At 40.2% G+C, this 25,192-nt stretch overlaps 2 protein-coding genes across 2 annotated transcripts in view; one reads left to right on the top strand and one right to left on the bottom strand.

Annotated features, from left to right (window-relative positions):
- Positions 1-22,294, top strand: part of LOC119560084 (hemicentin-2) — a 78,260-nt gene extending 55,966 nt beyond the window's left edge. Inside the window, exons 5-8 of the mRNA XM_037873401.1 lie at positions 11,604-11,764; positions 18,096-18,304; positions 19,119-19,224; positions 19,639-22,294. Of these exons, the coding sequence (XP_037729329.1) occupies positions 11,604-11,764; positions 18,096-18,304; positions 19,119-19,224; positions 19,639-19,754 (592 nt within the window). The 3' untranslated portion in view covers positions 19,755-22,294. The remainder of the gene's footprint in view (positions 1-11,603; positions 11,765-18,095; positions 18,305-19,118; positions 19,225-19,638) is intronic.
- Positions 22,295-23,001: 707 nt separating this feature from the next.
- Positions 23,002-23,913, bottom strand: LOC119560156. The gene has a single exon (XM_037873511.1). The coding sequence runs from the start codon at positions 23,911-23,913 to the stop codon at positions 23,002-23,004; it is 912 nt and encodes a 303-aa protein (XP_037729439.1).
- Between the last annotated feature and the right edge of the window lie 1,279 nt (positions 23,914-25,192).

Raw genomic sequence — 25,192 nt, 5'->3', positions numbered from 1 at the left:
GTTACCAATAACATTTTATACCCGTTACTCGAAGAGTAAAAGATTTGTCGAAAGTATGTATGTAACAGGTTGATGGATGCGTTTTCGACCCTGTAAAGTATATATATTATAGATTTATTTTTGATCAGGCTCACTAGCTGGGTCAATCTAAACATGTCCGTTTGTCAGTCAGTCCGTGTGAACGATGTGATCTCGGAAACTTTCAAAGCTAGAGAGTTGAGATTTTAGACTGTGGCTACTACATTCTTAAGGCCAGAAAAAAATTTTAATTAAAATGAATTGGTATCGAAAATACCCATCGATTGCAACACCCACTCTAACCCCCACAAACTTTAAAAATCGTCCAAATGAATGCTGATATCTGGGAAATCAAAGAAATATCAAAGCTAGAGAGTTAACAGACTTACATACCGTAGTTGTGTACGCAGCGCAAGTTTTTACGCTCCAACGCCTTAGGTTGAGTCTTAAATAATAAAAAAACCATTTGCTATTTTTATTCAAGCCAATTCAATTGCTTACTTCTAACTCTGGAGATTATCAACTCCCTAGATGAAAGACTGTTTCGCTTATTCGTTTTAGTTCTTTCAACATCCTTTTCAGAGAGCTCCATAGAGATTGCCCATTTCATTCCCTCCGATATTTTTGTAAATTCAATTGAGACGAAAACAATTAACAACAAAATGAATTAAGAGCACAAACTTTGAAGCTTCCGAAGAGCCTTTTCAATTCCAATCTGTGTGTCCCGATGCAGGAGGAGATGCAGGTGTGTCATCAATGATTCGAGCTTGTGGATGCTGGATAGTGGATATGTCCTTTTTTCTGTTTTTCCTGTATGACAGGCCAAGCGGAAACGCAAGTGTGCAATTTCATTGCATTTTTTCCACCCCCTTTCCTTCAAACGCAGCAAAACTTTACTTCAAACTGTCTCCGACTCCGGTTGTTGTTGTTTCCTTCTGTCTTTTATTTCAACACTTGAAAAAAAATGCGTTACGATCTTGGCAATTTAAAAAAACTTTGTGTCTCGGATTTTTATTTATCATTTAAAAAGATTTGGTTTTAATAAAAAAAACTTAGATAGAAAATATTGGCATGATTTTTTAAGTAAAAATTGTTTTTGTTCAATTATTGTAAATATTGTTAATGATTTTTAAAGCAAGTGAATGTATTTAAGTAAGTATTATCGTTCGATTCAGTTAAATGTAATATAAAATAAAATTGAAACTAGTAATCTATAATTTATAGCCAAAGAGTGTTCATCTTTTCAGACCTCAATTGATCTCTCTGTGCATCTCCGCCTTCCTCTGTTTTAGCCACGTTTGCCTTTTGGGGCGTGTTGAGCTGCAGGGGGCAGGCAAACATTTCCAGCTTATTACTTTGATAGAAAAGTAAAACCAATGAACCTTTCACATTAGATAAGACAGCCAGCCTGTTTGTCCTCCTGGCGGAGTAGCTTCCATATGTGTGTCTGTGTGGAGCGGGGATGCCGGTGGCGCAGTGTGAGTGAGTATCTGTGTGGGCCAGGATGAATGGCTGGGCATGAATGAATGACTGGCTGAAGGCAAACGTTGCTGGGCGGAGAGCATTGAAATTTAGCTGAGATAGTGTCCTTACTGATTGCTTCCTGCAGTGCCCACCAGAGGAGTGTCCTCGGATCCAGTGCCCTCGGTTCCAGTGGCACTCCCCTTTCTGGCCAACGCCCCTTCTTTTCGGGCCAAGTCGGTCTTCCTGCATTTGCTGCTTCCGCCGCCAGTTGATTGTGTGCGTCGAGTTCTTTCCTGCTCCAATGTCTTCTGTCACATTTATCTAGAAAGTTTGCTTCTTTTTGCCCGCTCAAAAGAAAACCCCAACTGTTTGTCCTTCGCCAGCAGTTCCCCGGCATATCAAGCATAATGGGAATAGATTTCAAAAACTTTTAGCCAGCGACACTGCTAGTGTGTTGTATAATGGCGCAAATGATGTGTTTACACTATCATATAAATGTCACGTGCAATGGCGTCCTTTGTTTGCCGCTGGACACATGCTTTCCTCAATTTATGGCCTCAAGTCCCCATCCCCGACTCCACAAAGGATTACTTGGCCAAAATGGGAGGCCAAAGGAGTCGGGAGTCATTGGGCAGCGGTCGAGGTAATTACCCAACCAGGTGTTTCTCGGCTACTTTGTTATCTCTTATCTGAGCACAAACACAGGCGATGTGTGCCACATAGCAGGAGCTGCATGTGCAGCAGGAGATGAGCTTCCTCTTAATGGGATTCTCCGAGTGGCAACCGCAACAAGCTGGAGAAAAAGCTCTGATGCGATAAACGAAGCTAAGAAAATGAAATTCTCCGGCGAGGGGAGAAAATCCTGGCACTTACATACGTCTGAGGTTCAAGTAAAAGACTCCTCACCAACTATCCTGCGAAAAAATACTCTTCATATTCACAAGCTGTCCCTCCGGAAATTGTGCCCCTTTGAGGGAGCACATTCCCTGAAAATAATTTATGGAGTTCTCTTTAATCACTGAGAACTGGAGTTCACGTAGTATTTATATTTTGTCATGATATAGAATAATTCGTCCCTCGCCGTCCTTTTTTATAAATTTGTCCAAAGACTTTTGAGAGGAAAGAAGTCTTGTGCCGTTCAGAACTGACCTCCCATTTCAGAATATCACCACGTAACTACGCCCATTTAGCCGAATTAAAAGTGCAGAATTCAATAAACGATTCGTAACCTGTCATGATTAGAGTACCATGGTAACATTTTTTTAAGTTTTCCGATATAGTGTCCTGTAGCGAGCCGAACAGAAACATTTCAAAAAGAGTATTTATTTAGGTGAGTGTAAATTCATTTAGTATCATTATTATACCCGTTTCTCGTAGGGTACTGTATTCGGCAGAAAGTATGTAACAGGTAAAAAGAACCGCTTCTGACGCTATAAGGTCTATATAGTTTTAATCAGGATCACTAGCCATGTTTGCCTGTCCGTATGAGCGAATGGATTTCGGAAACTGAAAAGCTACAGCGTTGGAAATAAGCATCCAGAATCAAGAGATTCTTGCGCAACTCAAGTTTGTTTCAGAAAAGTTCCACGGCCACTCTAACGACCACAAACTCCCATGACTCTAGAAATCTGTTTGTTGCTCACGTTTTTAAAAATTTTGTAAAAGTGTAAATGTGGTTTTGTTTTGTTTATCGATACATATCTACAAATTGTGAAAATCATGTTATTTTTTAAGATGTTATGACCAAATTAAGTAATCGCCGCTAGGTGGCCCTGCAATCTCGGAAAAGTATCTGACAGTCGAGGCACACGACTATTAGGGCCAGTTTCCATTGTGAACACGTCGAGTTTGCATCCATTTAATGTTTAACGCGCCTCAAATCCGATAGAATCTTGTGGATGGCTGCAAGTCAATTTTGTGGTATTTTCCACCACCTTTACCCAGCACTTTTCACAGGGTCTGCCCGAAACACCTGACAAAAGCGAAAGAAAAGAAAGAAGAAAAGAATACGGAACAGGTAATTGTGTTGTAATGACTTGGTCAAGGGATACCAACCAATTCCTGTTGTATTTGTGGGGGAGAGCATGAAATGGAGTTTAGCAATTGCATCAAAACATTGTGGGAATCGTAATTTCTGAAATCCCCCCACACATTCTTGAATCTTCTCTTTGGTCAAAAAGTTTGGAACAAGTACTCGGGAGCCATAGCAGATGTTAAGAATGCATTTCAGTTAAAATTTGGTTTTTAATATGAAAGTGTTGTGGGCGTTAGAGTGGGCGTGGCACCCTGCTGAAAAACACGCGATAAAAGCTCACGAATCTATATGCCAAATCCAAAATTTCTAGCTTTTATAGTCTCCGAGATCACAGCGTTTATACGGACGGACAGAAAGGCGGACATGGTTAGATCGCCTAGTGATCCTAATCAAGACTATTTATGCTTTAAGAGGTCGGAAACGCTTCCTTCTAACTGACGTTTTGAGAATAAATTGTTGTTGGTGGAGGACCAAGGAGCCTTCCAACGGATCGGAACTCAGCAAATTATCTTATCTTGAAAATAAATATTCCTATCCTTTTTTTAAGGAAATGTCCCACCAAAACGTACATTTCTTAAATTGTTGCTTAAAAAATAGATGTAGTCAATGAACCATGCGCAAGGAAGGTGTTAAAAATACTTAAAAGGCTCCTAGCGGTTCTAACTTGCTGAAATTCTCGTTGGCCCATAATAGTCGCTTATTAATTATACCCGTTACTCGTAGAGTAAAAGGGTACACTAGATTCGTTGGAAAGTATGTAACAGGCAGAAGGAAGCGTTTCCAACCGCATAAAGTATATATATTCTTGATCAGGATCACTAGCCGAGTCGATCTAGCCATGTCCGTCTGTCCGTCTGTCCGTCTGTTTGTCCGGATGAACGCTGAGATCTCGGAAACTATGAGAGTTAGGCTATTGAGATTTGGCGTGCAGATTCCTGAGCTTCTTACGCAGCGCAAGTTTGTTTCAGTAGAGTGCCACGCCCACTCTAACGCCCACAAGCCGCCCAAGACTGTGGCTCCTACAGTTTTTATGCTAGAATAAAAATTTTAACTGAAATGTATTGTTCTCATCAATACCTATCGATTGATAAAAAAAAAGTTTGCCACGCCCACTTTTACGCCCACAAACCGCCCACAAACTTCAAAAAATCGTAAATATGAACGTGGATATCTCGGAAACTATGAAGGATAGAGATCTCAGGTATAGATTCCGTAGCCTTGTGCGCAGCGCAAGTTTGTTACGCAAATATGCCACGCCTACTCTTACGCCCACAAACCGCCCAAGCCTGTGGCGCCCACAATTTTCATGCTAGATACAAAATTTTTACTGAACTGTATAGGTCTCGTCAATACCTATCGATTGACCCAAAAAAAAATTTTCACGCCCACTCTAACGCCTATAACGCTTAAATCTGTCTACCCTTTGGTCCCTTTAGCTGAGTAACGGGTATCTGATAGTCGAGGTACTCGACTATAGCGTTCTTCCTTGTTTTCACTACGCTTGCCTGAATCGATATCTCATTCTTGATCAATTTGAAAACATTCCACATGCTTGCTTTCAAATTGAATCTAGTTTGGCGTTCTTTTGCATTTTTTTTAGATCAACTGAATTGCACAAACCTCTTCACTCGGATACGGTTTGCCGATCAGCTGTTTGCTTCAGAGATTCTCTGTGTGAACAAGAGTGGCTGTGTGCAGAGGCTATTAGGGAAATACATCGAAAAGAATTTAACTTGTTTGTCTTCGTCTTCAATAAATTGAATTTAGTATGACTGATCTGCTCATACAAAGCCTATTATGATGGACGAATTCATGAGTTCCACCGCCAAGAAGCTGCGAACTACACTGCAAGTAGTTTTTTAATTCACTGAAGGCATTTCAGAAAAAACGCATCATATATACATTTTAGTAATTTATTTTAAGATAAGATATTCCTAGACAGAATAATTGTGTCGTCAAATTTTTGATCAAAAAAATATTAGATACGATTTTATGTACAAATTTTGACTTTAGTTTAAATTATTTTTCTCCATATTTTGCTTTAACTTGTCTTATTCCCACCAATAGTAAAGATACCACCAGCCTAGGCTCCATCTAAATCGTTTAGGTCTATAGTATGTATAAGTGTTATAAGAATAATAATAACTATTAGAGGAATAGCTACTACTCTCGTTAATTTCCGTACACGTTGACTGTTGGTTTTTGTCTATTTTGCATTGCTGACATTTCTTTAAACCATTTTCTGTCCAACATGAAGTACATACTTTAGTTCCTTTTCTCCGATTTGTTTTACACTTCTGAGATGTTTTTCTTTCGTCTTCTTTCCTCTTTTCATCTGCCTTTCTTCTTTCCTCCTCTTGTCGTTTCCTTTCCTCCTCTTGTCGTTTCCTTTCCTCTTCCTTTTTCCTAGCCTCCTCTTGTCTTCTTCTCTCCTCCTCTTGTCTTCTCCTTTCCTCCTCTTGTCGTTTCCTTTCCTCTTCCTTTTTTCTAGCCTCCTCTTGTCTTCTTCTTTCCTCCTCTTGTCTTCTCCTTTCCTCCTCTTGTCGTTTCCTTTCCTCTTCCTTTTTTCTAGCCTCCTCTTGTCTTCTTCTTTCCTCCTCTTGTCTTCTCCTTTCCTCCTCTTGTCGTTTTCTTTCCTCTTCCTTTCTCCTAGCCTCCTCTTGTCTTCTTCTTTCCTCCTCTTGTTTTCTCCTTTCCTCCTCTTGTCGTTTCCTTTCCTCTTCCTGTCTCCTAGCCTCCTCTTGTCTTCTTCTTTCCTCCTCTTGTTTTCTCCTTTCCTCCTCTTGTCGTTTCCTTTCCTCTTCCTGTCTCCTAGCCTCCTCTTGTCTTCTTCTTTCCTCCTCTTGTCTTCTCCTTTCTTCTTCTTGTCTTTTTCTTTCTTCTTCTTTCCTCTTTTCTTCTGCCTTTCTCCTTTCCTCCTCTTGTCGTTTCCTTTCCTCTTCCTTTCTCCTAGCCTCCTCTTGTCTTCTTCTTTCCTCCTCTTGTCTTCTCCTTTCTTCTTCTTGTCTTTTTCTTTCTTCTTCTTTCCTCTTTTCTTCTGCCTTTCTCCTTTCCTCCTCTTGTCGTTTCCTTTCCTCTTCCTTTCTCCTAGCCTCCTCTTGTCTTCTTTTTTCCTCCTCTCGTCTTCTCATTTCTTCTTCTTGTCTTTTTCTTTCTTCTTCTTTCCTCTTTTCTTCTGCCTTTCTCCTTTCCTCCTCTTGTCGTTTCCTTTCCTCTTCCTTTCTCCTAGCCTCCTCTTGTCTTCTTCTTTCCTCCTCTCGTCTTCTCATTTCTTCTTCTTGTCTTTTTCTTTCTTCTTCTTTCCTCTTTTCTTCTGCCTTTCTCCTTTCCTCCTCTTGTCGTTTCCTTTCCTCTTCTTTTCTCTTTGCTTCCTCTTGCCTTCTTCTGTGCTCCTCTTGCCGTTTTCTTTCCTCTTCTTGTCTTTGCGCTTCTTCTTCTTTTCTCTTTTGCTCTTCTTGTCTTCTCCTTTGTTCTTCTTGTTTTCTTGCCTCTTCTTGTTTTCTCCGTTCTTCTTCGTGCCTTCTTCTTTCCGCTTCATGTTTTCTTAATTCCTCCTCTAGTCTTCTTCTCTCCTCATCTTTTTTCCTTTCTTCTTCTTTCCTTATTGCCTCCTCTTGTCTTCTTCTTTCCTGCTCTTTCCGCCATTCCTCGTTTCTTATTCTGTCTTCCTCTTTCCTCCTCTCCTCTTCTTTCTTTCTTTCTTCCTCCCTTTTCTTTTCCTCTTCTTTTCTCCTTGCTTCTTCTTTTTTCCTCTTCTCTTTTTCCTTTTCGTCTTCCTTTACATTAATATTTACATTTACATTTACATTAATATTCGTATTATTTTGAACTTGAATGTTAGTATTGTTTAAGCCGTTGTTCTCGTCAACTTCGCAAATGAAATAGTTTCTATCGTCGCACGGAAATGCGTGATAAAGCCCGGCGTATATGTAAACGCAGTGCGCATTAGCTTCCTTTTTGGGCTCGCCCTTGTCCCATTTCAAAAATGATGCTTCCTTTCCGGTGGCCAAGGAAATCCACTTATTCACATCGACCAGATTGCAATAGTCCACCCAATACCAACTGGCATCAAGTTTCTGCCGGATGAATGACAGTTCAGTCTCATTTTGGGGTGACAGCAGCTTACCACCCATCTCACGACATTTGCTTGCTGCACTAAACCAATTCTGCTTAATGCGCTTCTCGATGTAAATTAACTTTTTACCCATCTTCTCAAAGTGCACATTGATTATCAACGTGTGACCCGATGGTGGAGGCTTTTTGGAATCCAGAGAACACTGAAGTGCATTCTGTGCTTGTTGCAATGATTTTTCCAGGGATATTATATTAACATCCTGGGCTATCTTAGCCTGTAGCACCTTTAACTGACCTTCCATATTTCTCTGCAGGGCCTTCAAATGCGTATCTCTTACTCCTTGGTGACCCTCAATCCTGTCCAGCATTGCCTGCGTTTCATTAAATATACGGGAGTCGAAGGTGCTCGCCTTCTGCTTCTTCTGATTGGCAATATGTTCCAGCACTGGAGATAGTTCCACCAGACACACTTCTTCGCTATCCTTTAGTGGGTCGTGCGTTGGAATTTCGGGACACTGAGGATTCCCGGTTTCAGCTATGACTCTACAAACACCCCATGAAAGTAACGCGCACACAAAATGTGCGGCGTACTTGAACATGTTGAGTTTGTATATCGAACTGATTCTAGTTTTCTTGCTGATGTCGCCAAGATTCCCAATATCGTTTGGCATATCCCATTAAGAGCTAATTTGCCGGAACAATCGCTTTACCCATGGTTTTTTTTTACATTTTCTAATGTCATATGGTAATAAGTGATGAAAACTGGATTTTAAAACAGGAGGGAACGCTATAGTCGACAACCTCGACTATTAGATACCCGTTACTCAGCTTAAGCGAGTGTGATGGAGATGTGCAAATAAGTCAACAAAGTTTTACATTGATAAGGATTTTTCAACACAATTTTTTTTATATCTTCGTGTTTTTCTATATTTTTTGAGTTGCTAGGAAAAAAAAATACCCAACGAGAAAAACAAAAAAACCCATTTTTAAAAGTTGTAAGCAGATGTGAAAATGCTCCTTTTTTCTTCAAGAAAGGTTAAAAATGAGCACAAGTTTAACTGTATGCCTAAAAAAAATTATACTTAAACTTGAACAAATAAGGTTGTACAATTTCTAGTTCACAAAATCACCAACAAATAATTGTTTTTTAATTATCTGCTGTAGAAAAGAAACAAATAACGATATAATGTCAGCAAGTACCGAACAAAAATTAAATCCTTTTACCCCACAAAATGCTTGTCACAATACCCGACAAGGTACAGTTGGAAATATGATGGTGCCATTTCAATAAGGCGCAAAAGAAAAAAACACAAAGTACCAGAAACTGTTGCTAATTTATCTTATTAATAGTTGTGTAGTCTTAATAATATTATTGTAAATACATTGTCGGCACGATAAGAGAAATCGACCACAGTTATTTGCAATTTTTACGGGACGTCGCAAACGAGATCGTCACCTTACCCTGCACTACCCTAAAAATAAATAAGCTTATATCTGCGAAAGCTTATATCTACCCTCATGGTGACACAATGAAGTTAAAGTGCCCAGGTGAGCGAAACGATCATATATAAGGATATTGGCAACCCTCAGATCTACTTGGCACAGATCCAATGCTAGGATACATAAATGTTATACTATTGCACTTAGCATCTGGCGATCCTGAGTCATATAAAGAATGGTTCATAGAGCTATTTGTCCTTTTCAGCAAAGAATAATAAAATTACCTAATTAATTAAAACACATAAATTATTTTAAGTATTTAAAAATCAAATTTTATACTTGTTATGTAAAAATATAGTTTTATGTTAGCACTAATGCTCCGTTCAAAATGACGGAAAACCTTATTTGATTAGCTCACTGGAAGGATATTTTTTGTATAGATAGGGGGTACCAACCCAGTGGCTAATATCACAGAAAAGCCAGGAGGGCCGGCACACAGAATTTTCTTCCACAACAATAAATTGCAGACGGAAACTTATGCCGGATCGGGTCACTTCCCAGTACTTGAGAATAGAGCGGGGAGACCGCAGAAAGCCACAAACTAGGAGCAAGCCAAAAGCAGAAATATATGGCAAATAAGGGACAACGGAGCACTCGGGAAGCGGAAAAAAGAATCGAGGAAGAGTCAAGCGCGCTGGGAAAACTTTAAAATGAAATGAAAATTATAAAGTAACTACAAAATCTTGATAAGGAATACAGCTGGGGGTGTACAGTTTAGGAGGAGGAAAAACGGGGCACCGAGGAAATGGCAAAAGTCATAAAATGTCGAGTTTTACGAGTGCAAAACGCAAGGGTCTAATCTGGGTTTAGCATCAAAACTTGTTAGTGAGGGGGATGGCAGTGGGGAGGGGAGGGTCCAAGCCAAGAGGCGTCTTTAGGGCACATAATAAGCAATGTCAACGCATGTGTGCAGTGGGCGTGGCCATTCCGCTGCATTTTAGCCAAATGACGGAAACATTTTTGCACTTTAGGCAAAGTGCAGAGGGCAATTTGGGGGACCAGGGGTGGAGTGGAGTGGTGGAAGGGAACAACTAGGAAGAAGGAACAAAAATATCGCAACAATGACATTAAACGCAACTTATTTTACCACTGACTTTGCCCCTTCCCTTAGTCTTACCAACAAAAACATTTGCATGCCGCCTGCCCCAAACACGCAACTTTGTTGTCAACTCTTTCCCCCTCTAGTTGCCGCTTAAATGCCGCAACTAAATAACTTTGAGTGTCTTTTGAGTGGCCATTAGTAGCGGGCTTAGCGAGGACTCCACTAAGTGGGTCTGCCGCCATTGTTCGTTTGTTTAGAATTCATGCTATATGACTTGTGCGCTTTAAGTCAGTCCGAATGGCCTGTGGTTTGCGGAGTTTAGCTACCTGGAGTATTCAAACAAGTAATAATGGACCAGTTCTCTGGAATAAACTTGTCAGATTCTTTACCACATTAAAACCCCATTCGAAAATGCATAGTAAAGGTGAATACTTCAATATATTCCGCGAGAGCTTCTTAATTATTAGTTAAGCACCTCTTCTAGCTATGCTAAATGTACACCCAGAAAAAAAATTAAGTATTTCGTGCTTGAACCTAGTATTTTCGGTGTCAAAACTTCGCCAAGCATGGAAAACACAGAACCCAAGAACAAAATACTACTTTCGAGCACGAATTTTCAAGACCGAAAATACTAGATTTAAGAACCTTTCGGTCTTCAGTCAAGTGTGAATAATTCTTAAATCAAGTCATATTTGGACTTAAAACAAGAACGATTTAATAATAAAGTAAGAAAGTTGCAGGCATGATTTAAGGACGAATAATTCTTAAATCAATATATAAATATTATGAAATTAAAATGAGTTTTTATTTAATGCTAGTAAGAGAAACAAGTATTGGAAACTGAAACGAAATAAATGAGATATATATAAAAAATATTAATATTTTAAGTTTACTTAAGACTTGCCGCTCACGGGCATTAACACTGTTCAATCTATGCGCCTTATATACCGAGTACTTTCAGAATAAACAGTTGGGAATTATTAGAGTAGGCACACATTAAAATTCAAAAAGTGCTCAATATGAGAATTTTTTGAGCACGAACGTTCTTAAATGGTGAGCATGCAATTTTTCTTAGATCAAGGCTGTTTGTACTTGTTTTTAGCACGGCGTTTTTACCTGAGTGTAGTGTTTATTAAACTTATGGAATAGTTGACCACTGCTCAAATGCTTAAATTATTATTATCTAATGCCATGTTATAGTTAAAACTATAAGCTAACAGAGGGTTGATTGTCAAATATTCAAATATATTGGGTAATAAAATCGAATTTGGAAATACTGGTTCAGATCCATGTCATACCTCCGTAGTACAGAAACGCTCACAATGGTCCCATTAAAAAATTTCAAAAGTTCAGGCAGGGCAAACATATTTGTTTCATAAAATATACACGTTTCCCATCCTTTCTCGCATCGCTCAAATCAAATTAAAGGTTATAATTTGAAACTAATGCCATTTTGTTTTCCATTTGCAGGGCTGTCTTCATAGCCGACCAGCGATTCCTGGCCATAAAGCAGCCGGACAAGTACTGGACCCTGCAGATCAAGTATGTGCAGGCCCGGGATGCCGGGTCCTACGAGTGCCAGGTCTCCACGGAGCCCAAAGTCAGCGCGCGTGTCCAGCTGCAAGTTGTGGGTAAGTCAGGGCCAAGACCAAGACCGTGAACATGGAATGCCGGGGCCTATGAATATGAGTTTGCACTCAGACACTCGCCTCCAAATGAGTTGGAGCGTGTAATTTCCGGGCGGCAGAGGGCAAAGGTCAAGCGGCAGCAAATGCGAAAACTTTCCAGCACTCTCACAAAGGGCAGGGCCACACATGGGCCGGCATCTTTGCATCTTTCATGCGGCTACTGCATTTCAAATTACTCACTAAATTGCATTCAAATTGCGGCTGCTGACCACTGCCCATTGAATTGCTCGAAAACTCGAAAAAAAAAGGAGGAGAGCACACACTTGCACCAACAGACGGAAAATTTCTTTGGTCGGTCAAGTTTTTTAACGAGAAAACTTTTACGTGCTGGGTTCTGGTTTCGTTTTGGTTTCACAGTCATACACCGAGCACCGAGTAAAAAGTTAATTAAATTTCATGTTTGCATACCGGAAGAAACAGCAGCAGCAGGCCAAATGAACAATGTAAATGTCAGTCGAGGGCATCGGAGGATGTTCTGGGCCCTGTAATTGATATGAAATTTCCCTGGCTCTGGCTCACATTATTTATCTGGCCGGCACAATAACAACCGCATTGCTTGGGGATACGACACAGAAATCAGTGCGAATATTTTTTGGCCACGGGTATTGGATTTCGGATTTTATCTATGACACGGATGCATTCATTTGAAACGATTGCAGTTGCAACTTCACCAGCATATCTGTCCGTTTTGCGGTTGAGGTTTGTTTTACACCGAATTCCGCTCGGCAAAAAACACTGCCCTCGGGCCGGGCAAACAGTTCGGGCCGGGAATTACACCATCATTTAAAATTCTTTGACAATTTAAGGTCAATTTAGCCCGGCCCAGATAGCAACGAAAAGGAGAGCGCCAGGCAGTGAAAGTAAAAAGTCAATTTGCATTTGAAGCCAACAAATTGAATTTTCTTTTATCCAACTAACACTTTGGTTTTATGGAGATCCAGCCCAAGGAGATGCTGGCAAAAAGGACACATCATGCCGAGCTGGGGAAAGACAGGGAAAAAAGAGGGCGAGGGCAATAGACTGGATAATGGTGTTGCCAAAAAGTGATTTTCGCATTTCCGGCTCAGCTAATTTGTATGCTAAACACTTGCGCGTGTGTGCCAAAACCTCATGTGTGCGTGTGCACTGGGAATAAAAATCGTTATTAGCTCGTTAAACTCAGTTCTAAACTAAAATTTTTTTTAAATTTAAAATATGTTAATAAAATCTGTTTTCGCTTACGAAATTTGTATTCTACAGTCAACTATAATCATAGTACGACGGAACAGAAAATGTAGATGCTACGAAAGAAGAAAATCATTACATAGATTAACATATATTAAGATTTTCAATAAAATATTAAAATCAGAATGAAGTCCAGGGATTTCAGGGATTCGTTTTAGTGAGCTTTTGTGATATAATTGGCATGACATTATTATCAAATACCATATCTTTATATTAAATGAAGTCCATATTCTCAGCACACATTAATGTAATTATATTACTTAATGTTAAGGATAGATCCACATCTTAAAGAGCTGTGTTTTCATACACTTGCATTTCCGTCATAAGTTTGCTGTGACGAGTCGATCTAGCCATGTCCGTCTGTCCATTTCAACACGAACTTGTCTCTCACTTCGTATTTCTATTGCAGGCAGTATATATACGAAACGGAACGAGCCGGATCGGACAACTGTATCCTATAACTCCCATAGGAATAACCAAAAAAAATGTTTTTAATTAATAAAATTATAGCTTTGGTTTTTTTGACATACAAATTTCTCCTCTTAGAAATGTCATTCCTTTAATATTCCAGAATTTCCATTTAAATTGTAAAAAAAATATACAACAATCGGATAATTAATGAGAAAATAAAAGGAAAATAGTTAAAGTTTCGTTATTATACCCGTTACTCGTAGAGTAAAAGGGTATACTAGATTCGTCGGAAAGTATGTAACAGGCAGAAGGAAGCGTTTCCGACCCCATAAAGTATATATATTCTTGATCAGGATCACTAGCCGAGTCGATCTAGCCATGTCCGTCTGTCCGTCTGTCCGTCTGTCCGTCTGTCCGTATGAACGCTGAGATCTTGGAAACTATAAGAGCTACAATACTGGGATTAGGCATGCAGATTCCTGAGATTCCTGCGCAGCGCAAGTTTGTTTCAAAAGAGTGCCACGCCCACTCTAACGCCCACAAACCGCCCAAAACTGTGGCTCCTACAGTTTTGATGCTAGAACAAAAATTTTAACTGAAATGTATTGTTCTCATCAATACCTACCGACTGACCTAAAAAAAAGTTTGCCACGCCAACTTTAACGCCCACAAACTTCAAAAAATCGTAAATATGAACGCGGATATCTCGGAAAATATCAATGATAGAGAAACGAGATTTCAGATTTAGATTCCGTAGGCTTGAGCGCAGCACAAGCTTATTACGCGAATATGCCACGCCCACTCCAACGCCCACAAACCGCCCAAGTCTGTGGCGCCCACAATTTTCATGGTAGATAAAAAATTTAAACTGAAATGTATTAATCTCGTCAATACCTATAGATTGATTTAAAAAAAAGTTTGCCACGCCCACTCTAACGCCCACAAACCGCCCAAGCCTGTGGCGCCCACAATTTTTGTGCTAGATAAAAAATTTTAACTTAAATGTATTGGTCTCGTCAATACCTATCGATTGATTTAAAAAAAACTTTGCCACGCCCACTCTAATGCCCACAACGCTTAAATCTGTCTACCGCCGGTAGGTGGCGCATTTGCTGCTTGCATATCTCCATTTTCCTTTGGTCCCTTTAGCTGAGTAACGGGTATCTGATAGTCGAGGTACTCGACTATAGCGTTCTTCCTTGTTTTTGATCATACACTTTTCTACTCCGGTATATAGGCATTTTTTAAATAAATACGAATTACGAATTTTATTTAATAAAAATTGGGCAACCGTTATAGATAGGATCGGAAAAATAATGTCCAAATTATAGAAATAGCGCTTTGCTTCGTTTTATGTAAAACTTATACGGTAGAAAATTGAACTGGAACATTATATTAATACAGCTGTGATTATTTCTTAGTTTTCTAAAGTCGGGAAGCTCTGTATATACAAAGCTCCCAAGGGAACGACCTGAAAGTGGTCAGAAACTTCGGCTTGCCGAAGTTAGTCTTCTTTCTTGTTATACACCTAATTGACTCTTTGTTTCCAAATCAAATTTTTTGAGTGTTTCCTTGGAGAAATCGGGAATGGGCGGAGGACGTGGCAGCCAACAGGTATCCATCTGGAGCCAAAAATATTCGCCCAGTTGAGTTTCGTATGCGCGGCCACATTTGCGTTAATCTAACGACAAGTTTAAGCGCAAAGGATTTTTATTCATGCCCGGCAGGGATTCGCCGATCCGTCTCTTTCTCGCCCGGTGCCCCAACTCCTTCTGCATAACCATTATTTGCAGTCGTTTGGCCTTCATCCATTGCCATTTCCATTTCCCCGTCGTGGTCCAATCGGCCTTTGTTTGTTTGAAGTTGAATTTGGGTGTGCGTGGTCCTTCCGTTTCCTTTGCTCCTTTTCTCCCAATTCAGCTGGCCATAACCATTATCGGCAGCACCTATTCGCCCCCGCCCCTGACCACCCCTTTGCAGTTTTTCCTGCCAGTTTTTCCCAGCACTTTTTCCTGCCAGTTTTCCCACTCCCCTTTTTGGTGTCTCGCTGCTTGGCTGATTTTGTGCCTTTGCCATGTAATTTGTATTTATTGCATCGTTTTGTCTGTGCAAACGGCTAAACTCCCTTTGCATGTTGTCGATTTTTGCACCACCCACTTCTAGGCCCCCAAAATCACCCCCGAAAACACCCAAATCACCCGCCTTGACCCACCACCACCCGTTGGCACTGAATGAATTCGATTCCGAGTCTTTGGCAATGGATTTTATGTTGAGGCTTTGGCCTTTGCCTGCCTGCTGCTTGATTTCTGGGCCATATTCGGGTGCAGAGCCAAAGATGGGGTAATAGGCTCGTAGTTTTCGGTCAATTTGTTATGTTAACAGGGCCGGCGGGGCGATGGAGAAGCTGGGGAACTGGGGACCGGGATGGAGACTCTTGTTTGCTTTGTTGCTGGTTAAAATGTCAGTTCCTTTGGTTTTGGTTCATTTACTCAAGTTTCTAGGTCACCGAAATGGGCAGCACAATGGAGCCAAATCGTTGTTAATGCTCCGAAAAACATCAAGTCTGCTTAGCTGCAAACTTATGCAATAATCTTTTAAACTTTTCCCGGGAAACTCGGCAGATTTATATTTATTACTTGAATGGGGGAGCCTTTCGCGCCGAAAAGAGGCATTCACACCCACGGTGGCCACGCACACATGAATGCCGAATGAATGAATATATTTTTTTCTGCATCATTGAACGACAAACTAGATTTGGTTTTATGAGACTCGCTTTCTGTTCAGCTCATCTCATCTCCTGGGCTTGGGCTTTTCATTCCCTGCCTGTTCTCGTATTCATTCTCGGATGGCTCGGTCTGCTTATTTAATTTGCTGCTAATCTTGTTGGCCAAAGCCAATTTTGGGGTTTTCTTCTGGCTTTATTATTTTTTTTGGGATCGCACTTTATCTCACTATCAAAAGTGACAATATTCCCTGCGATGTCTGCGCACCTCCCCTCAACTAATTTCCCTAAAAGCATTTCTCCATAAACTCAATTAATTTAAGTTGCTGCAATTCGCTTGACACTCTTAACCAATGCCATTCCCCTTTGTGCTCGGCGAATTAGCTGAAAGTGTGGTCAACTTTAGTTTGCTCGCAAAGTTTTCGGGTTTCTGTTTCTGCGGTTTTCATTCAGCTGCTTTCTTTTCAGAATTATTTCTAAGGTCCAAGCATAATAGTTCGGGAATCGATGTTGTTAATTAAATTAATTTGAAAATGAGTCCGTGCGATTGCCTATTTGATACCGAATTGGGGGTTTTAATGGGTAATGGTTTCCGAATGGCGAAGGTAAATGATTGATAAAGGCTGCGGTTAACCAGGAAGCGCCTTTTAAATGTAACTTTCTAATTAAATTAAGTATTTTACAGAGCAAAGTTTACTAGGGTGTCACACCAATTACTTGTGTTTTGAAATTACTTTTAAATGCCACTTTAGGTGTCTAAAGGTATGCTGTGATTAAGGCATAGGCGATTAATCACGAAGCGCATTTTAAATATAATTTTGTTATTTAATTAGATATTTTAAGGAGCAAAATGTAGCAGGGAATTACGTGTGTTTTGAAAATACTTTTAAGTGTCACATTAGGTATCTAAAAGTAAGCAGTGAATAAAACAAAAAGAATACATCATACTTCTAAACTTGTTTAATGTTGCAGACTTTTAGACCATTTTCACCCCCCGTTGACCTAATTAGAACCGTATGCGTGTCACAATTTGCTGACTGGAAAATTATTCTCTCACCGGGCGGTGATATCCCCAGAGCCAAGTTGCGTGGGTGATAAAGTAGAACGGTTGCTAATAACATTGCACTTGCTGCTGCTTCAGCTGCTATATGTATTTTTTGCCACTTTTTCTTTTTGCATATTTTTTGCTGCTGTGTCGCGAATCTCCAGTCAAGCAGCTGGAAAACTAACATGCAACAACATGACGATTTTGACAAGCTGACACAGTTTGGTGTCAAACCAAAACGTGGCGCGTGTTCCACAGTTGCAGCACTACTACACAACTGAAGGCCCACACAGATACTCTGGGGCATAGTCGGGCATTTTGTGTAAATTCTCGGCGCACTCATTTTGCACATTTTTGTGTAACAGCAGTGAAAACTCGCCGTATACGTGATTTTGTCAAATTTCACAGCTCACGTCGCACCACGTCGCCCTAGCAAATGAAGACGCCCGGTTTTCCCCACTTTTCCGGGGGAAGGTCGTGTGAAAATGTATGCGCCAACATTTCCAACTTGTTCGTTGTGTGTTCTTTCTATTCGGCGCTTTTTTGCTGCTTTCTTCCATTTTTGTTTGACACAACTCTTAGTTTGTTATGCATGTGCGTGTCTGTTGGCCAAAAAATCACCCGGGCCCGGGTCGCCAGAACATCTGGGGGGTGGTAGTTCATGCTGGAATCAGTAAGTGAAAAATTGAAAAGTGGATTTTCTTCGGAGGCGGAGTGCCGCTCTGCCACAGCCAGATTTACGTGTGCGACGTGACTCGCAGCTGTTAATTCAATAGATTAGCGAAATGACACAATTTCGGAGCGCCGAATTCGCCACTTCCACTTATGTACTCTCCATCTCTCTCTTTTCTGCCCCGTTCCGCATCCTGTAGTTCCCCGCACGGAGATCCTGGGAGAACCGGACCGCTACGTGAAGGCGGGCAGCAACGTGGTGCTCCGCTGCATCGTGCGCGGCGCCTTGGAGCCGCCCACGTTTATCATGTGGTACCACGGCGCCGAGCAACTGGCGGCCGACTCCCGCCGCCACCGCACGCAACTGGATCCCAACCTGCCGGAGGCCTCCGGAGAAGGCCAGAGCACGGTAAATGCACAGCGAGAAATTCGCTGTAATTAAGGAATTATTTATTTGATTTATCAAGATAAATGTAAGGACTAATTTAAGTGTACTTATATTGCAATGCACTAAGTAAAGAAATTTGAAAAAAAAAGTATCCAGCACTGCTTCTCAACAAACCATAATTTCAGTTTTGTGTGCTAATGTTTCATAAATATATTTTATATATCAAAGGGTCCTAAGAACAAAATTCTGTTTTTCTTTTAATTTTATAGATAGCATTGAACAGAATACAAAAATCATCCAATGTTGTTAATTACAAACATTTGTTGGAGACTTACCAAACCTTTTTAGTCTCTAAACATTTGGGTTATTAATTTCATAATACCTACAATTTACAAAACTTTTAGTCTCATAACAGTTAAATTGATTTTTCTTTATAAATCTTGTCAAAAATACTAATACTACTTTTAAGCTAAAAACATTTTCGTTTTCAGTAGTTCAGAGCTTCTTTTACTTAGCCACGACCCAAAAACTCCCTTGTTGATTTTTATTTAATTACTCTCAGTTTCCAATGGATCCTTGACTGCTGCAGGCAAGCAAGATATATTATAATATTGCTCCCCAAAAGTTTAAGTTTTGTCGCATTTCGCCTAATTGCCTCCATAACTTTGTTCCCCTGAAACGCCGCAAAAAGTCAGTTCCGGCACATGCCCAATATTTGGAATACGTGTGTCCATGTCCGAATAAAAATGCCTGTGTTTATCTTTTTCTTTTCCGAACTTTTCCTCGGGCACTTGAATCTGCGACTGTACGAGCCTGTGTTTTTCTTCTTCTGCAGATTGGCTCATTAATCATTGAGTCGGCCAAGAAGCGCGATACTGGCAATTACACATGTAGCCCGTCGAATAGCCCCAGTGCGACCGTAACGCTGAACATAATAAATGGTGAGTAGCAGAGCGGGAATTTCCACTCAAAAAATACCAATATTAAAGTAATTTAAGTCTTTAAACAGTGTTACTTTCGCATTTTAACTAAGTCAAAATTAGTTTATATAATTATGAATTAACCATGGTATTCATAACTAAGGAATGGTGATAAGATAATAATAAATTACATCGAAACTATTACCTAATGCCAATCAAATTAAGTTTTTCATTAAAAATTTGTTGTGGCATAAAACTTATATGGGTTAGATCACACTAATTATTTTATGTTAGCTCTATGCTTTTAAACACTATATAGACTATCCAAAATATTTTTAAAATTTTCCTTTATGTCCTTTTATTTTGAATATAGTTTTTTACTGTTTAGGGAGACCACTCGCCACAATGTTTGATTTTTTGTCTGAATTTTCGTAGGCGAATCGTCGGCCTCGGCGGTCACCTCATCGGCAGCCACCACCCGGGCCTACGCCCTCAGCATCCTGGCTCTCCTACTCAGTGTCATCATCATCGGAGTGGGCCACCGCACATGACATGTCACTGCCACCAAGCCGAACTGAAGGGCAGGCGCCACAGCAGCTACTAGAAAGTGAGAAGATGGGAACCCCAACACTCTGCCAACGTAAAAAGTATAAAACCAAATTAATTTGATAGACCCAAATAGCAAATGCGAGATGAACAGAGAGATAAACGTAATAATTGAGTGCATGTTGTAAGCTAGTTGATTTTATCCACTAACTAATAACCAATACATATAGAGGATGATTCCGTAATCCCCGGATTACCGCTGTCAGTTTCGAGAACCCCGAGCCCCAGCTAATCGTAAGTTCTACCGGCTCTAAGCGAACTAGTTAGTAAGCCCCTAGTCTTAGGCAGACTCCTAACTGACTTTGTTATGTAGTTTTTGTTTGGGTTTTTCGGTTTGGATGCGGGGCTCTGTTTTGTGGAAAATACCGAGTAAGCTTGCATAAATGCATAACCGTAAATATTTATGCAGTCCGATGTGAAATTGCATCGATATCCTGAATCCATTCGGACCGCATGAGCGAACCGGGAAGGAAGAGGGAACCGATGGGGTCTGGTAAATTCCTGCCATCAAACGAATGCGTTTTTGGAAAAATTCAACTCGAATGCATTTGCATGGCAATTTGAGTCTGGAACAACATTTGCAGTCTCCTTCCCATGTGGCGACATCCTGAACTTTTCAATTAGCCATATCTCCCGCACTCCTCGCACACTTTCTCCCCTCTCTCTCACTCACGGATGCCGGACGATTTTGAATATTTATTATTTTTAGCAAATACCGGACTCTGGTCGGTGACCTCGTTTCTGGTCGAGGAATATCCAACTTCCTTTGCCGATGAATTCTCCCGAAAATTTGTATACCCTCGAATAGGCCGTCCCCGGATTCGGAGAAGTTCTGTATGATTTCCAAGGAGTTTATTTAACATTATCTTTGGCAAGCAGAACACTCACAAATATGAACTATCCGATGTATGTATGGGCGACATCGCAAACATTTGCATAGCCAATTTATGGAACTCTATTTTATGTGCTCTTATCTCACGAACAAGCTCGAAACATGCGGGAAAAACCAAAATTCATAAAGTAAATAATTGCGTAAGGAACAAAAAATTATAGCAAATACATGCATTGATCGGAACGGACATCCAGCAGAAAACAACAGAAATGCAAGCGAAAACAATTTAATTGATAACGAAAGTAAATTTATTGAATTGAGCGGACTGAATCGCGAACTGTATATAACTCTATTGCGAAATCGTTCAACAAAATGTAAATTAATTGAATATACAAATAATATAAATGGCAGAATCCAACCAGAGACGTATTCCAAACACTAATGAATTGCATTTAAACGATACAAATAAATATATAAAATAAATAAACAAATAGCAGGCGGGCAGGAGACAAAGGCTGAAGGCGGCCAAAGAAATAAATAAAACGAAATCAAACGGACAAAATGTAAACATCGTGTGCATCGCGAACCCGCAGGCCCGGCTCGTATTTATTTATCCACTTAACGTCCTTTTTAATTACACACACTCCCGATCCACGGCAAATCCCATAAAAATCGTCTGAAATTAATTAAAGTTGTCTCCGCTCCCTCTGCTGCGACGTGGAAATTGAGGCTGCAGCGTCAACTTAATTGCAATTAGGTGCAGGCCACACACAAACATCCTCCCGCCCAAACAATGCCCTCAAAGCGGCATTAATTATGTGTGCGAACCTCCCAAGGCGCCGTTTGTCACACCCTGCGTATACTTGATGCGCTCGCCTTTGAGCGTTTAACGAACTGATCCTGGGCCAAGTAGACCGCAAGCAGATGTAAGCAAATGCAAACGCAAACACTCTCTGCAGATGGGCGAGAAAAAAGCCACGGAAATAAATTTCTGCGGTCAATATTACAGCGGGGGAGGGCAGGTGGGGGTTAATTTAACAGGGATTCTTTTCACGGGTGTGGACAATTAACACATTCCGGCTTGCATGCATCAAACGCTCGCGGTCTGCGGCTAACCGCCTTTGAGCCCTCCACCCACTCCCACTCCCACGCCCACTTCCAACCATCCCCTGACACTTAACTTTCAGCCTTTTATTTGCCCGCTAAAAAGCCACCAACAACCCATTGGACACCCCATAAAACTGAGTGTGGAAACAATGAAACTTTGTTAGATTTAAGCGGCGTATATGACCATAGCAAGTACTATACAAATCGAAATCAAAATACATTTCTAAGCTCTTAAGTGTTTTTCATTAACTCGATTAACGTATAGACGCCATACGTGTAATTATCAACACCCCGAAAAATTGTAAATAAATCGCATTACACGCAAACGTCCCGGAATCGAAGCGAGGTGTGGACATTACTTTTTAAAGACAGACACTCGAACTCACGTGTACTCATGATATAGCAAAGTTTATTGTTAAGTACCGACTAATAACGAAAGGAAATACTTACACATACATATGTAAACGAAACTAAGAACTATGTGAAACTTTAACTGACAAATTTATTGCATTACATACAATAAAATAATAAAATTGAATAACTTAATGAGGCCTTTTCAACGACTCAACCTTTGGGCCTTGTTAGGAAAATCATTTTGGGTTTTACGGTAAGTATAAAATGAGACAATTTAGTTTTGTCCTTTTGTTCTGTATAGAAAAGTGGGTTAATTAGGTACTATGCCAAATATTAGTTTTTATAAATACTATTAACGATTGGCATCATCTTTCAAAATAATTCATTTTCTCTTCCACTTTTAAAATCAGCGATTGGCATCATCTTTCAAAATAATTCATTTTCTCTTCCACTTTTAAAATCATGTCATGTAGCACGAATACTATCCAATAAGTTATTAAAACTACAGCTTGCAATAACTTATTATAATTCAATGACTTAAGTAGGACTTTTCAACGACTCAGTCAGCGAAATTCATATGGTAGGTATACATTCCTTTTTTTGTCTGTTTTTATAAAATTCTAGTAATAATTTGAAACTTAAAACTTTTAAAATTTACGTTAGAGTAACAAAAATTTCGTCTTTTAAGCTCATTACATTCAAAATAAAGATTACCAAAGCTAAAAACTTTTAGTCGATCTAAAAACTTATCAAATACCAAAATCGTTCTTATAGGACCTATTTCACAGAACTTCTTAACTAATGAGTTTTAAAGCAAAAGGCAAAGCTGAACCATATTGGCTTTCAATAATTTTTTAAATAAACAGACAGTGAAAAGGGTTGAATACTTTTTAAGGAAGCTATTCGTTTGGAATTTGGTTCACCTCTAAGAGAACGGGTCCAGTGTTTTCGGTGATGATGATACGGCAGTTTTCGTTGATGCCGAATCCACGAGTTACCTGATGGAGCATCATGCCAACAATGTCGCCGGTGTTGTCATCGATCAAAGCCTGGGGCACCAACTGGGCCACGGCGTAAGCCATAAGGACGCCCGATTCCCTGTCCACGATAATGGAGGCCACCAGGCGACCGACGCCCTGGCGTCCGATCAGGGGAGTCCCCTCCTTGGCCGTGAAGTCCATGGCCGCGGACAGACCGCAAGCTATGGATTGCACCGTAGCGTCGTCCACGATTACAGGGGGTTCCATTTGAGCAGCTGCCGAGTTCAGCAGGGTGCAGGCCACTTCGACCATATCGAACCCGAAGTAGTTCAGCAGGATGCGGTTGTGTCGGCGGCAGCAATTGCAGGCATGCAATCCGGGGATCGAGGGCGGCGAATACGCCTGGTAAACGATATTCTGGTTGTAAAACCGGATCAGCCGTGACACTAGGGATATTTCTTCAGAAGGATGTGAAAAACGTTCAGTGGCTATAACATTGTAAGGGGGATAGCTTGGTTCTGCAAATGGACTCTCTCCCGCATAATCAGCTGCGGGTTCTTCGGGCTCTGGGGTAATAGGATCGTCGGAAATACATCCATTTGCTGTTTTGAAAGAGTCAATAGCGGCCATCAGAACAGCAAGACCTCCTCCAGTGCCTTGGCAATCCTCATCCGGAGACACGTCTCCTTCGATCTTAGAAGCCTTGTTGCTCGTCTCCTCCTCTGCGATTATTAGATGATCCTCGTCGATATCCAGAAGGTCTTCATTATTTTCGTCTTCGTCACCCGTAATGTGTTTGAAATTCTCGCCATTATAAATCTTATTAGCCATGGTAGAGTAGATGTTAAAATTTACTTATTGTCCAAGACGCGGAATTACCAGGGATGGCAAAACCGATTACTTATCTGCAACTATCGATAATCTATCCTGCCGGTTATTCGGGAATAATTGTATTCGCACTAACATAGACATCAGAGTGGGCTTTTATACTGTAGAAAGAGCTAAGCATATAACACCTAGCGAATTTTCAAAAACGTAAAATAAAATTAGACCCCGATTATGCGATAGAGATACTCAAATGATTTAATTTCATTTAGCAGGGATGACTGATTTCTAAAAGTAGGTACTTTAGTGTGGTCACACTATTTGATAAAAAGAACCCGCGATTGACAAACGTTAATTGTTTTTATACAATCGTTAACAGCAAAGAGGAAAACAAATTTTTAAAGCCGCGTAGTGTTTATTAAGCGAGGCGGTTTAAATGATGGTAGTGCAGTTTTTCCTACTACAATTGCGGCACTCAACCTATAGAGGTTCATAAAAGAATCAGTGATACTTTTATTTTTAAACTGGTGATACACTTGCAGAGGGTATAATAATTTTGGTCAGATGTTTGTAACGCAGAGAACGAGTCGTTCCCGACCCTATAAAGTGTATGTATATATTCTTGATCGAGATCACTGGGGAAGTCGATATACATAGCCATGTCCGTTCATTTCAATATTGCTTGCGAGATCAGTTTAAAAGCTAGCGATCTACAACTTTCACAGACATACTGAAATATATGAATGCAGATCAACATCGATCGGACATCTATGTTTATCATATTGACATATTGCCATTAATCTTTTCAAATACATACAAATGTACATTGTACAAAATTTCAACATATCCTGTTGTGATGATATTGCCATTTGGGGAATGTTTCTTGCTACTTTGGTTTCGCTTCATTTTATTAATTTTGGCAAAGCCTGCAAGGGTGCTAAAACTTCGGCTTGCCGAAGTTATAGGATGCTATGTCAAGATGATATGAATTCGCAGTTCACTCCTCTTATCTTTGACTTTCCAAAGCCTTTTCATTCATATAATGACAATTCATAGCAATGAAATAATCATTTGGCGCTAAAAACCATTCCAAATGCTAGCGTCCAAATTGTATTGAGTTTTGCACCGTTTTCCATTTTTTGCGGAACAACCAAATTCCTCTGCCTTCGGATACTAAAAACATGTGGGCTATTCCTTTTTTTTCTTTTTTTTGAACTTCGGATTAATACTAAAAAATTTCAGATTTCACCCGCATTTTGGCAAGTCCATCCAAAATTTTTCAGAA

The sequence above is a fragment of the Drosophila subpulchrella genome, unplaced genomic scaffold, assembly GCF_014743375.2.
Source record: "Drosophila subpulchrella strain 33 F10 #4 breed RU33 unplaced genomic scaffold, RU_Dsub_v1.1 Primary Assembly Seq354, whole genome shotgun sequence".
NCBI lineage: Eukaryota > Metazoa > Arthropoda > Insecta > Diptera > Drosophilidae > Drosophila > Drosophila subpulchrella.
This window is presented reverse-complemented; position numbering and strand designations above follow the sequence as displayed.

What these genes read in the sequence shown, in the direction of transcription:
- LOC119560156 (XM_037873511.1), bottom strand. Translation starts at nt 23,913, where the DNA reads ATGGCTAATAAGATTTATAATGGCGAGAATTTCAAACACATTACGGGT.